Raw genomic sequence first — 13507 nt, 5'->3', positions numbered from 1 at the left:
TTTTGATCATCTTGTTGTCTATGTATAGCTCATTTCATCTAGTTTATCACCTGATGTCGAGTCTGCAATGATCTGCATAATGTACAGGGTAGAACTGAAAGATGAAATTTCTTCTAAATTTCGGAACATTCTGTGGAGGTAATTAGTGACGCAATGATTGGGATTTAAATGAGTTTTTGAAGCCTTATCTTCTTTTAACATTTTCATTTTCCTATTCAATTAACATCAATAGCTTGGTCCTGAAATGAAAAACGATTTTTCGAAGGTAACTATGCAATTTATAACATTATACACGGTTATCCTGTTACAGTTTACTGGAATTTAGCATTGCATTTAGAAAGTGATCCTTTTTTATTATGCGGTTGCGGAACAGTTGCCCATGTGGCAAGAATTGTAACAGATTATCTCGATGAGACGAACATCCATCTAAAACCAATTGAGCATGTGTGGGATATGTGAGGGAGGCTTATTCGCAAACTTCAATCAGAAACTATTCCAGCTCTCAGAACAGCTCTTCTTGATGAATGGGAAAACGTTTCACAACAGGCAATAGCCAAATGTATTGGAAGCTTACCCCGCCGCATGGAAGAAGTGATAAGAGCGCGTGGAGGCAATACTCAGTATTAGAATATAAGAATATCTATATTTTTCATAATTTTATTTGTATAATATTCTCAATTTGTTATGGTGAATGTTATAAATTGCATAGTTTCGTTTGAAAAAAGGTATTTCTTTAAAGGAAAAAGCTATTGACGTTAATTGAACAAGAAAATGTTTAGAGAAGATCAGCCTTCAAAAACTGATCTAAAGGCCCATTATTGCAATTTCGGAACATCCTGTGGATGGAATTCAGAGTAAATTGCAACTTTCAGTTCTACCCTGTATACCATCATTGAATCTCCTGTAGACTCGACATCAGGTGATAAACTAGATGAAAAAGACAACAAAATGGTTAAAACGATAGACATCTAAAAAAGTTATTTTACAATGAATTTGGTGAACATTTCGTTGTCCGTTTTTTTTGTCCAGGAGAGTATATTATTTTGAAATAGACTGATACAAACCTTTACAATCTGAAAACAATGAAGAGCGTTTAAAGAAATTGCAACAAGAGGCAGATCCTAGAACCTGTTCCTCGTTACCTCGTTCCAGATCTCAGTGTAAGCAGAAGAAAAATGTCAGCGGGGTACCATACATATCGTCGTATGATACATGAAAACAGAGATAAAAACCTCAGAAAAAACTCTCTGTCTCTCCGTATAAGTGTAATGATAATGAATTTGTTTAAAAAATAAGCTGAAATTATCATATCTTCATAGGACAAAATCCAAAAACTTCTTCCCCCTTCTTTCTACCATGATGGTAGACGGAGTGAGAATAATCTGAAAACAAAAAAGAAAGAAAAAAACGGGAGTTGTATTGAATTTTATATTTCTCATTAAATAATTTGGAAATCTCAACAAAGAATGAATTCCTTCGAAATCACCCTGAAATTTATATTTTGTGCAACTGTTTACCAAGTGGTCTATAGTCCCTTCTTCTGCGCCACACTCACATCTCTGACTATAAACAGCTTTCCATCTAAAGGGCATGCTATTACACCGACCATGGTCAGTCCTGAATCGATTTAGCGTACAACAAATTTTTCTAGGAAGATCAAATCCGGGGCTTTTTTGAAGGATCAATACCAATAAATGCTTGGCATCTTCTCTACATACTTTGCATCAAGTTATTGAGATAATTCTGCTCAATTCGTTGCCAAAGTTGTGGCCTGTAGACATCAATGGCTCTTTGTAATTAGTTCCAAGCCTGCTATATTATTAGATTTTAGATTAATAAGATCTTGAAGGCACTAGATGTGGAATACCATAGTTTTCTCTAGCAGTAACTGCCTGGTAGGGGATCTATTTGGAAATTATTGGGGATCTTTTGTGACCAGATATTACAAGCTACATCAACTTTATCTCCCTCTTTTTTTTCAGGCGAAAAAATTCTGCGGACTGCCCAAATTCTCGGACAAGGAAGACCCCCTGGCTACAGAGACGAGCACCCAGCCAACCCCGGGCCTCCAAGTCGGGGGTGCCAAGCTCCGCTTCGCCCCAACCCGCGCGTCCGCCTTTTTGCCACCGCCAGAGACGCAGCTTCTACAATTTCTCACCTCCATCTCGAAGACGAAAGGATTCTACGGCAATCTGGCGGACACCCTGTGCCAGGACGAGTCTTTCGCAGAGCCGAATGACAGGAAATGCTGGAACGGAGAGAGGATAGCAGAGTAAGTATTTAGGGACGTATTTTCTGCAGAAGCAGAACGCACTCATCAATAAGACGTATATAGGGTCAGTCTTTGACTCACAAATATTTTAACAGTAGATTCTTGAGGTCAAAAGAAACACTTTTTTTCTATACGATTTTTTTTTTATTCGGCCCTGATAAAAAGATGTAGCTATTTTATATTTTCATAATGAGCTGTGCCACCCCTGGAAAACAAAATTACCTTCAGAACTAGCTTAATCTGTGACACTACACATCTGTAGATCCTTCAAACAGAGTTGTATTCACCCAAAGTAGGTACCCAATTTTCCGAATTTTTCAGATACTTTTTAATTTTTAAACATCAAGTTACTCGAAAACGGCACTTTATACGAGAAAATATGAGGAATACTTTTATTTCACAAAACGTTCAAATATTCATTAGATAGCGTCCAACTTAGTTTCACGAGTTGGGTTCCTGATATTTTTATGGTACGTAATGGTCATAATGAGAAACCTGGAAGACGTGGTTTATATTATCATAATCATAAATAAACGTAATTTATATCAGTTAGGTATTAATATTAAAAAAAAAAAAAGGAAAAATAAGACAAAATTATTGTTGATTTGTTCATAACCGTATAGAATAAGATTTATTTTTTGCTGTACACAGTCGTTCACCTCCGAGTGAATACTCCACAGCTGTAATTTCGGGTTTATCTGTAATGCGTTGCTGAATAAACTCTATTCTATTCTATTCTATTCTATTTTATATCTTGTGTTCGAAAAATATTCATCAAGTAAATAGGTCCTTTCATAAAAAGTTTAGCACTTTTCTACACTCGATTTGATCTACACCAGTGTAGAGTAAGTGTAGTTTATGTACACATAGTCAAAAGGAGATGTAGATAAACTACCTCCTTTACACTGGTGAAAATTGAATCAGCAAACGAATACTAAAATCGAGTGTAGAAAAGTGCTACACTTTTTATGCAAACAAAAGGACCTAATGTTGAGCTATATTCCGAAATTCATTCGATTCGAAAAAACCGTTTGTGAGATAGAATGATTTTTCATCAGCTTGTATCTCTTAAACCGAGCCGACTCGGAAAAAATCGAAGAAAAAATAGTACCTAAAGGAAAAAATTGTTTTTTTTACCTCAAGAATCTACTGTTAAAATATCTGTACGAGTCAAAAACTCATCCCGTATAAGTATCTATTTGAAATACTAACTTGAAAATACTTCATCGTTAGATATCTGAAATACCAATTGCAAATTACATTTTTAGTATGTGAATGAATTACAAATTGAAAGTGTAGATTTGGGACCTTTATTATTAGATGATTCAGTTGACTGACAGGTTTATAGAACAAAAACCACTCCTTAAAACAATGCCGACTAGTTTCGATTTTATTCTAAAATCATCCTCAGGGCTCTACAATAAAAGATACATTTCAAAATATAGCGTACACAACGAAAGATAAAGGGGGACATTACTGAACTGTGTGAATATAATTTTTAACTATAATAAGTAAAAACATGAATTTCAAATGGAGATGAAATCACAGCAGTTGTTAAATATCCATTTTAAAAACAAGAAAATGGTCAAAACTCTTTTTGCGTTGATGGAAGATACTTCTCATTGTGTTTATATTCACCAGAGGAATTGAAAAAATTTCGGAAATTTACTCACAGTTTTAAATGAGTCATATGATCAAAAAATTGAAACGAATACACCTCACAAAACTTGGAGAAAAGACGGATGGAAAACAACTGACAGATTAATTTTGGAATTTTAAGTGCCAATATGTGGCGAAATCATAGGTGAAACTATGATTTTTCATAAGGAATTTCGATTATCAAGTTCTATCTCTTGATTTTATTAATAAGGTAATAATAGGCGGTGTTCAAGTTTTCGATGTCGGTCCTCTTATTAATTGATTTTTCATCTTGTTTTATGGAAATCATTTCATGCAGTAAGGGTTTTCTCAATTTTCTTCCTCTTCAAAGGATTAAGTATGTTGAGGGCATCTCTCTGGTGTTCCGTTATCCTGTCTTTGAGGTAGCGACCTGTTTGTACTATATAGGTGGATTGACAATCTTTGCAGAATATCTTGTGAACGACATTACTGAGCAGCTCTTTAGGAGTTTTACTTTTTATTCTGGTGAAGAGTCTTTTGTTGGTGTTTGAAGATCTGAAGACGATGTTTATATTCATAGGTGAAATCTTTTTTCTTATCTGTTCTGAAAGGCTTTCCACTTAAGTCAATCCATAATAGCTTTTATTTTCATCCACAGTTTCATTCTGAATATGTTGTCGATTAGTTTCTTGGTTTATGATCTTATCAATGATTTTAGCGGGGTAATCATTATTTTTAGGATACATCTTATTTTATTCAAGTTAGTTGTTTGGAATTTATCTGATGACAATTTTAGAGCTCGTTTCTTCAAGTTGTTGACTATATTGATTTTTTGTGAAAATGCATGTTTAGAGTTGAAATTCAAAAGTCTTCCTGAAAAATAAAGCAGACTTTTTTCCTGTCAATCAACTGACGAATTACAAATACCAAATATGTTCTTGTATTTCAATGAAGTATTTCAATAACAATTTCGATTCAAATTGCTACCTCAAAAACTCAAAGATTTTTACCATTAAATAGAAAGTTCAGAACGAATTTGTTATTATGGTTCGCGTTATTTATAACTAACCGTAAACGAGGCCTCGACCCTTCAATTATAATAATATTTCATATGTGAATTTTTCGAAATGTATTCCCAGATCCCAGGTGAGTTCCCCAAACTGCTACTATTTCCTTTCTTCAACATTCATCGTGGTTAAACAGCGGCGACGTAAATCTGGCCCCAAAAAGCCCCAACCTTTCAAATTGAGGAATTATACAGTAAATTTCGCTCGATAAGAGACAGTTCAAGGGACGTCGTCGTCGTAACGCAAAAATTTATTTCTTTGTTCTTGAACTCGATCCAAGTTCGTCTCGATGATCCCAGAAGTGGATTAAAGGAAAGAAAAGAAAAGTTCGATTCGGAGATGCAGGAGATGAGGACTCATTCATTCGGCAGGAAGCAGTGAATTGGGTTATTTTGAGATTGCTTTCTTTCCAACAGATGAATATTTCATACCGGAATGTTGAGTTTGAACCAAGGGGTAACATTTCCATTTTTTTGTCGATTTAAAAGATAACTTTCGAACTTCAACGAATGAATTGTCAGAGTAGTCTGCCGATTGAAATTTATCATAATTATGCATAGAAAATACGGTCCTTCCAGCCGGGTTCTAAGTTCATTAAGATTTTGATCAAAATATGAACATACAGTCGCTCACATATAATGTCAGATAGATGACCATTTACTTGCCTCTAGATTTTTTTCAGGCGTTTTTCCTAAGCCTATGACAATTTGAAATTTATTTTATTAATAAATATTTCATTCATTATTTCAGTAACTTCAAAAGCAGTTAGGAAGATCAATGTTCAACCACCTTCTTTTCCGACTGCTATTGTTTTATTAGAAAGTATATAATGAAAGAAATTTCAATTTTCCTCAAAATTAAGAAGGACGAATAACTCAGCCAAAGTAATTATCCTTGGGGTCTATCATTCCTAAGAGATATTCTGAGAGATCAATATTCATCAAGAGTTCCTTCTACTCAGCTGCAAGTCCAATAAATTAATTTTGCAAGCAAACGATAAGAAAGAGCGAATCATTTGATAATTACAGCGATACCACCTTTATATCAGCAGACAAGAAGCTGAACGTTTGGGTTGAGAACCAGACAACCGTTCTGAATTTCGCCATTTAAATTCCACCCTTCAGGATTCTTTCCTGACAGCCGAGCGCACAGGATTGTGGGTAAACTCAAAAATGGCCCTCCGAGCCGTATTCTCTTCGTGATTTCCTCAATATTTCATATGACTTGATAGACACTCTCATACAAGCGGGTTGAAAGCCGAAAATAAGCCGAATTTACGGGCGAATAAAAACAAACGAGGATGAAACAAAGCCACATGGCGAAACACGAAATCCGTAAGAAAAAGTTGGAGTTTTTGGCAGAGCGCTATTTAGGATTGCTTTTCCCTTTTTCTACCATAATGCTTCGAGCTATACAACGAGAAGAAAGACTTTATTAACAAAATAAATATCGGACGCGTTATGCGTCATCGCACTTGCATGTGAAGTTTCATAAATATTGTCTTTTTCTTTTCAAAGGTATTTTCTTGTAAGTTGTTTTGAACATCTTATTTACTTCGTTCCAATTCCAACTGTATATTTTTATTGAATGGTGAAAACTGGAGGTCGTAATCTTTTATTTATGTTTAAATATGCTAGGATAGGTCTGTTGGAGAATTTTCTTTGGCTAATTTCTAGTTACCTAGCTATCCGCCGTTATCCGTAAATCAGGATTCTTCTCTTTGAATAAATGAAAAATTTTATTTTATGTTCTTGTCCTATCTATGTAGGCAATTATCATTAGAATTTCCATTTTGTAGGTTTCAGTTAAGAGGGGTCTACACTACACTGTTTTAGTGGTCAGTTCAAAAAGAGAAAATGAATATCTTACGTCAAAAACCACTAATTTTTATTGGGTTTTTATAATTCAATTCGATCAGTTCGTTATCTCGAAAAGTCAGGAATTTTTTTATTCGCCAAACTGAAAAAACAAAAGAACAATTTTTTAATTGAAGAACAAATATTCATTCATGTTATTCACATTCCGAGGTGAAATGATTTTTTCAATGAATTTCTACTTGAAAAAATTTCTCGAAAAGTCTCGCTATTAGCTACAATTCGTATCCTGGTGAAATTGAAAAAAGACGTTAGTTAAGTGCTGTCATCTTTTCGACGAAAGGGGAAACTATTTTCATATTCGTAACTTCTACTTATCGTTCAAGTGTTTTGGCTACACCCCACATTCTGGTAGTCTTTCCCCCTTTACCCTTATATGGATGGCAAGAAAGTCCCGTGGTATAAACTCCTCTTAAGTCCGGCATTTATACCATTTTTCATCAAATGATGTTTCTTACAAAACGACAAACTGATGAATATCCTCGCTAATATTCGCTAGTTACGATGCTACTATCCTAACTTGTTTTTATTCAACTTTTTTGTTTGACAAAAAATTATAAAAATATCTTTTTACATTCCTGTTTAAACTACCTAAATTATTTTATTGAGTTGAATCAGTTTTTCATTTTCGCTTTCGCATAATATATAGTTGATATTTGATACTCATGTGTAACTTGATATATCCAATATCCAATACATAGTCATGGAAAATTAAGATTGGCCATTTAAAAAAATTGTCTAAGACGTCTTATATCTTATTTCAGACACACTGTTCAAAATTTGCTTACATAAAAACAGTGCCAGCCCTAGCCCCAACAGTGCCCTGATCTTCTGAAAACATATTAACTACGTGAAAAAAAACTTTCGATTATGTACACAAAAAAAAATATCAAACATGCAGTTTTGTATTTTGTATAATATAATATTCATTGGTGCCTTTTGATGTAAATTAGATGAATATAAATTTTTTGGAGTTAATTGTGAACAATGAACCTATTCAAAACTTGAAGGAGAAAAGCATGTATTTTTCATAAAGAATTTTTTTTTCATTTCAGATATACGAAAACTGTGGTGGACTCAAGCCAAGACATGCAGAAGTACAATCCTGAAGTGAAACCCAATCCAAATCCACAGAACGGCGACAAAAGGATCGCCGATATGGCTGATAAGCTTAGGCATATACATAACGTGAGTTTTATTATATTATGAGCTTTTGGTCATCCCTTATCCAAGATTACAACTAATTCCGATTAGTTCCCTCATAGAATAAAGCGTGAAACAAAATTTTCGTAATGTACCTAATGTTATTATCACAATATAAAAGTCACTTCTATTTGTCAAAGCTGCCTCTAATATTTTAATTTCATTGCTGATAGAATATAACATCCAGAAGGATCGTGATATCCTTAGTAGCAAAAAGTGCATATCATCCTTCCTCTATTACATAGATACACTCCACAGCACTGCAATTATATATATTTTATCAATGCACCTTTATTTTTATACCATAACGTTCCAATATTATCAGTACTAAAAAAAAATAGTTAATCTTTATCTTTATATGTGTATAAAAATGAATCCTTTTTTCTTGGTCATGTCATAACTTGATAACGACTAAGCAGATTTAGATCATCCTGTTTTGTTGTTTTTTGATACTTTGTATAAGGTTCTTACGGAAAAAAAAATTTAAAAAAATTGTGGAAAATTTCAGAACATTCATCAATAATTTTAACTCTTCGCGTACGATTTTCTTTTCTTAAACGGCTGGATTATTCAGCTGGTTTATTTTTTGTCTGAACGACTGGTTTTATTAAATTCATTTTTATCTTATTTCATTAAGTTAAATTTCGTTTCAGATTGTCCTCGCAACTTTAGGTTCCACCTTCTCGAACGAATTCGACTCTATGCAAAGAGACAGCGGAGCTGATGGATCTGGTTCAGGCAGTGGACCAGATATGGAGGAAGACGATGACGAAGATTCCAGAGGATCTGGATCAGGCGATGGTCCGGGATCCGTCGAAGGAGGAGGCACCCCCAACACAAACACTGGTGAGTAAAATTTATCCATGTTTTGCTCTATGGATCAATAAATAAAGTGCATACAACAAAAGTAGGCTATGAAGCGTAAGGCGTAGGCTTCTACTTAAACATTTTGCGAGGAGCGAACAATCTTGGGAAATCGCTGTAGTACTTACATGACATTGGAATTCCTGGGAAGTTCAGGGAAATCATGAGAAGTTCTGGGAAGTCATGGAGAGTAAAATAAAGTGCTGGAATTTCCGTTGAATTCATGAAACTTTCCTATAATATACCTCTTCTTCATTATGTCAGAATATGAATATTTCGAGAACACTTTATAACAACACTGTCTTGAGTCTTCTAAATTCTAATGATGCTGAATTTGTCACACAAGGCCAAGTAATGAAGTAATGGCTTAAGAGAAAGAATGCGCATGGGCAGTAGAATTTGCTTATCTGAAAGTCACCATAGTCCCACGCATGTCATATGAACCTGACCTCTGTATTGAATTAATTTATACCTCGACATTTTGAGCGTATCTCCCAAATTTGATAAAACTGTTTTGAATTTTTGCGAGAGTCAGCACTGTTCACCACCCTTCCACGATACACCGTCCACCGAAAAAGTTTAAAGTATGGTTGTAATTCCCCGTTCTTTTTTTCAGGAGGCCAACCCAACCGTGATAAGCCCAAGAACTACAACCCAACCTCACCAGATGTCAGCGTTTATCACAATTCCAACAAATCACCGCCACAACAAGACAACACGCCAACCACAAAACCCTCAAGTTCCAACCCTATGTGTTCAGTATCTTCTACCCTCCTCTTGCTGTCGTCAGTTATGGTACTTTTACACCGCGGCGATGTAGCGAGGATCATTTAGACTCTTTTTTAGTATTCGTATTCCCGATTGAAAAACATGCTTCTCGATATGACATTTCGAGAATGTTCCGAGGTTCTGTATGGTTGTCGAAAACGCGGTTCAGTGACTAAAATATTTTTGACGCATCTAAAAAGGAGAAGAAACGTGACCGCTTCAGCTTTTGAAACGCAGCAATAATGAAAAATCCATGTTATGAAATGCAAATTATGAATCAAATATGAATTAAGATCCTTCCAAATATTTTTTCCGATAATTTAGAGAAGCTGAAGTGGTTGCCCCACCACAATAGAGATTAATAGTTTAGGGATACATCTATTTCGAAATTGGCTGTTTATAAAATAATATATTTATTATAAATGTAATAGTGAGTAGCTTCAAAGGTCATTTAAAGGGTAATTGGAAATAGAACCGTTACTTCCGTGTTTCCAATTGTTGTAAATATATATAGATTATTTAAAGAGACTGTATAATTAGATGTTAAATTCTTCAGTGAATGCAACCATTCTAATAAGGAAACATTATTGTTTTATTGGTTGATTCAACTATGTCTTATTCCAATGCGAATGATGTTCTGTGTTTTGCTAATACCTAATCGCTTATAATTGACAAATCTACGATTTCACTCAATACAATCTCTAAAAAACGCTTTTGAATACTCTTCAATGTTTCGAGCAAGAAGATAAATACGAATGTATCTTCTTGTTTTCGAGATTGAAATTTAATGGTCACATCGTGATTGGCGATTGATTACTAAAATGGAGAATATAGAAAATGCAAATCGGAATAAAGCAGGGAAAACACATATTCGTGATGTTCGCTCAACAATGGTGTTTTCGTTGATTCATGACGAACTCAAGTTTGTTGTAGATTGACAGTAAAATTCCCTAATTTTTCGTTCGGTTTCAATAATTTTATTTGTTCACGATAAAATGTAAATACGCCAATTTTCGGTGAATGAAAATAATATGCAGCTGAACGAATTCGAATTACAATTGGAGCATTTATAATATCGTTCCAGTTTTAAGTGAAATGGATCTAGGTTAAACCTCAATATTCCTGCAAAATCAGCAATCAAAGAAAAAAATGTAGGCCAGTTTTTGAATTTAAATTTCAAAATTGTATTATATGCCATTACGTGCTTGTCATGGTGAGATATTCCAGTCAAATTGTTTCTGATGATGTTTGTAACTAAATTGTTAACCTGTTAATATTTGTAAATATTAGAAATCTTTTTTGAAATTCGATGATTTTAAAAATTCCAAATGAACGTCCGGATCCATTGGCGTAGAAGACCTTTCTCTTTGTTTTTTAACTATAGCTGATGAATTCGGGTGTTTTATTGATTAACTATTTATTTTTGACTATTTATTGGAAATGTAATACCTATAAGTGAAAACTTTGAATGAATGTGTGTATAGTTTGAAGGTATATCTGTATTTTTAAATTAATTTGCGAAATGTCTGTGATTAAAAATATTTTATTAATCTAATTATTATTATGAAATCAAGAATTTTATCCAGTGAAATCAATACGCAGTATCTTTGTAATCATTATTATAACTATAGATCTTTCTTTTTTTGAATATTCAATTCTCGAAATCAAAATATGAAAAAACAGCCAAGTGAGCAATTTATTATTTACGTTTTCAAGCATTTTTTGTGCTCCGCCTAAATAAATACTTTATGTTTCATGTAATTCTTTGAAAACATTCAAATCTGTATACGTCGTGAAAGATCTATATTTATTTTTCAACCATATATTCAGAAATACAATTATGAATTTAGTTTGAAAGTTAAACTAGTATTTAATGTAACTTTACAAGATGGAAAAGCCATATTACTGTAGGAATTAGTTTTTCCTTATTTTACCCATTTTCGCTCCAAACACTTTTTATTTCTTTTGTTTAATTGTTTGCATATCATGTGAGGCAATAATGAATTATGTGTATTTGGAGGATAGTAGTGATTCAAAGTCATTCGAATATGTTGCTCACTAACATTCATTTTAGGTTTACCTGTTCGAAACTAATTACTAGTCTTACGCTTTTTGTGAATAAGAAATTTAATTTTACTACTGATTGTACTTTCTGTTCTACTAGAATAAATAAATAGCTGCCTTTTTTAAATGTCGTTATTCAGTAAAATATATTCCAATCAATGAAAAAATCTTAACGTTCTTTACATCTTATGTATTAGAAATTTCCCCTCTAATTTTCTCCCATTATGTCAATTTCATTATCTGGAGCCGAGGACCAGCAGAAAATCCGGGAGTTGGCATTCCTAACCTGGCCCCTACCTGTCATCTACGCCCATGACTTCGTAATTTCCAACATTAGAATATTTTCCGAATCCTAATGAATGGAAAAGAATATAAATACAATGAGACTATAGTGTAAATCTCTCAAGGTTTTGTTTCTGGTTTATTTTAAATATTATTATAATTATTTTTTTCATTTTTCATATTATTGATGGTATTCAGTTACGCCAAATGATACCGCTTATATTTTTAAGCTTGTTATTCTTCGTGAAAATACTCGAAAAAGCAAAAATTCCGTTCCCTTTTTTCAAATATTTGTCGCAAAATTCACACTATTTTCCTCAAATTTTTAGTTGAAGAATCAGAATTTTCAATATTGCTGAATAGATCTCTCCATAAAAATGAAGACTGGTACGTTTTTAATACACCATTAGCATTTGAAAAATTATGAAATGGTAAGTAATAGGCATTAATATTTATAAACAATAAACACCATTGGACTGGCAGAAATCTACATTCCGAGTTTTGGGAAGTGGAATACGGCCCTGAAAAAAATCAATGTGAACCACAGAATACATTTATAATTGAACCACGGTATCTTTAAAGTCGCAAAGACGATGGCACGCCGCTGCTTACCAAACGTCATCGTCTCTATGACTTCAAATGTCGCAAAATCTATGAAGGTGCATTTGACAGTCGAAAGGGTGCGCCGTAAACATGTTAGTTTTATGAGGACAATAATTTCTTTGTTTAACACTTTTATGTCTTAACTTTAGTAGTAGGATATAGTCAATTGGATCAACTACTATTGTGATTATGTATTTCTGTAAATTTTCTACTTGTTAGTGATTAAGAACCTGTGAAGTGTTATTTTGGTTCTGAACTCAAAATGGCGCATCAAATGCCCCCTTCCGTGAATTGTTCCCTTGATGATATAGACCTCACAGCTCTCAAAGTGAGTATTTAATCATTTTCCAATAACTCGTGAATAAAGGAATACCATTTCTGTAAAGAAAAGTTCATTTCTCCTATAGATAGTCCTGTAGCTCTCCAACAAAATAAACATGTCAGACCAGGGTGTGTGATTCACTATACAAACATTTTCGCATTCATGTCTTTCTTTTTCATCCTTTGATAACCGGTATTTTTCGATTCCAGGATCCTGCTGGGATTTTCGAGTTGATAGAAGTCGTTGGAAATGGTACTTATGGCCAAGTTTACAAGGTAATTACAATAATCAACTGCATATCTGAATTTTTTTGACAGGAAGAATGTGCTATTCAGTTTCTCGAAGCTATGAATAATTTCTTCCTATTTTCTAGATACTATGTATTCTCATATGAATTTATTAAAGAATAATAATTTAGTTTTTCTCACTCTGAGCATTATGCTTTCAAAATCCTCTGAATCGATTGAAATATTAATTGAAGACTATCTAATTGGATTCTCACCTTTTAATCTGATCAATTCAACACGAACATATCAAAGTGTTATCATATTGGCTTCAATGGAGATTG

At 33.6% G+C, this 13507-nt stretch overlaps 2 protein-coding genes across 10 annotated transcripts in view; both read left to right on the top strand.

Moving 5' to 3' along the window:
- The window catches only part of LOC123312457 (division abnormally delayed protein), a 353204-nt gene extending 341345 nt beyond the window's left edge, over positions 1-11859 (top strand). Inside the window, exons 4-7 of the mRNA XM_044896902.1 lie at positions 1983-2272; positions 7889-8021; positions 8690-8882; positions 9517-11859. Coding sequence (XP_044752837.1) covers positions 1983-2272; positions 7889-8021; positions 8690-8882; positions 9517-9734 — 834 coding nt within the window. The 3' untranslated portion in view covers positions 9735-11859. The remainder of the gene's footprint in view (positions 1-1982; positions 2273-7888; positions 8022-8689; positions 8883-9516) is intronic.
- Positions 11860-12664: 805 nt separating this feature from the next.
- LOC123312420 (TRAF2 and NCK-interacting protein kinase) overlaps positions 12665-13507 on the top strand; it is a 32711-nt gene continuing 31868 nt past the window's right edge. For all 9 annotated transcript variants that reach the window (XM_044896841.1, XM_044896848.1, XM_044896846.1 and 6 more), the window contains exons 1-2: positions 12665-12945; positions 13149-13214. In XM_044896841.1, coding sequence (XP_044752776.1) covers positions 12880-12945; positions 13149-13214 — 132 coding nt within the window. In that variant the 5' untranslated portion in view covers positions 12665-12879. The remainder of the gene's footprint in view (positions 12946-13148; positions 13215-13507) is intronic.

This window comes from Coccinella septempunctata, chromosome 4, assembly GCF_907165205.1.
Source record: "Coccinella septempunctata chromosome 4, icCocSept1.1, whole genome shotgun sequence".
Classification (NCBI taxonomy): Eukaryota; Metazoa; Arthropoda; class Insecta; order Coleoptera; family Coccinellidae; genus Coccinella; species Coccinella septempunctata.
Note: the sequence above shows the minus strand (reverse complement) of the source record. Positions and strands in the feature narration are given on the sequence as shown.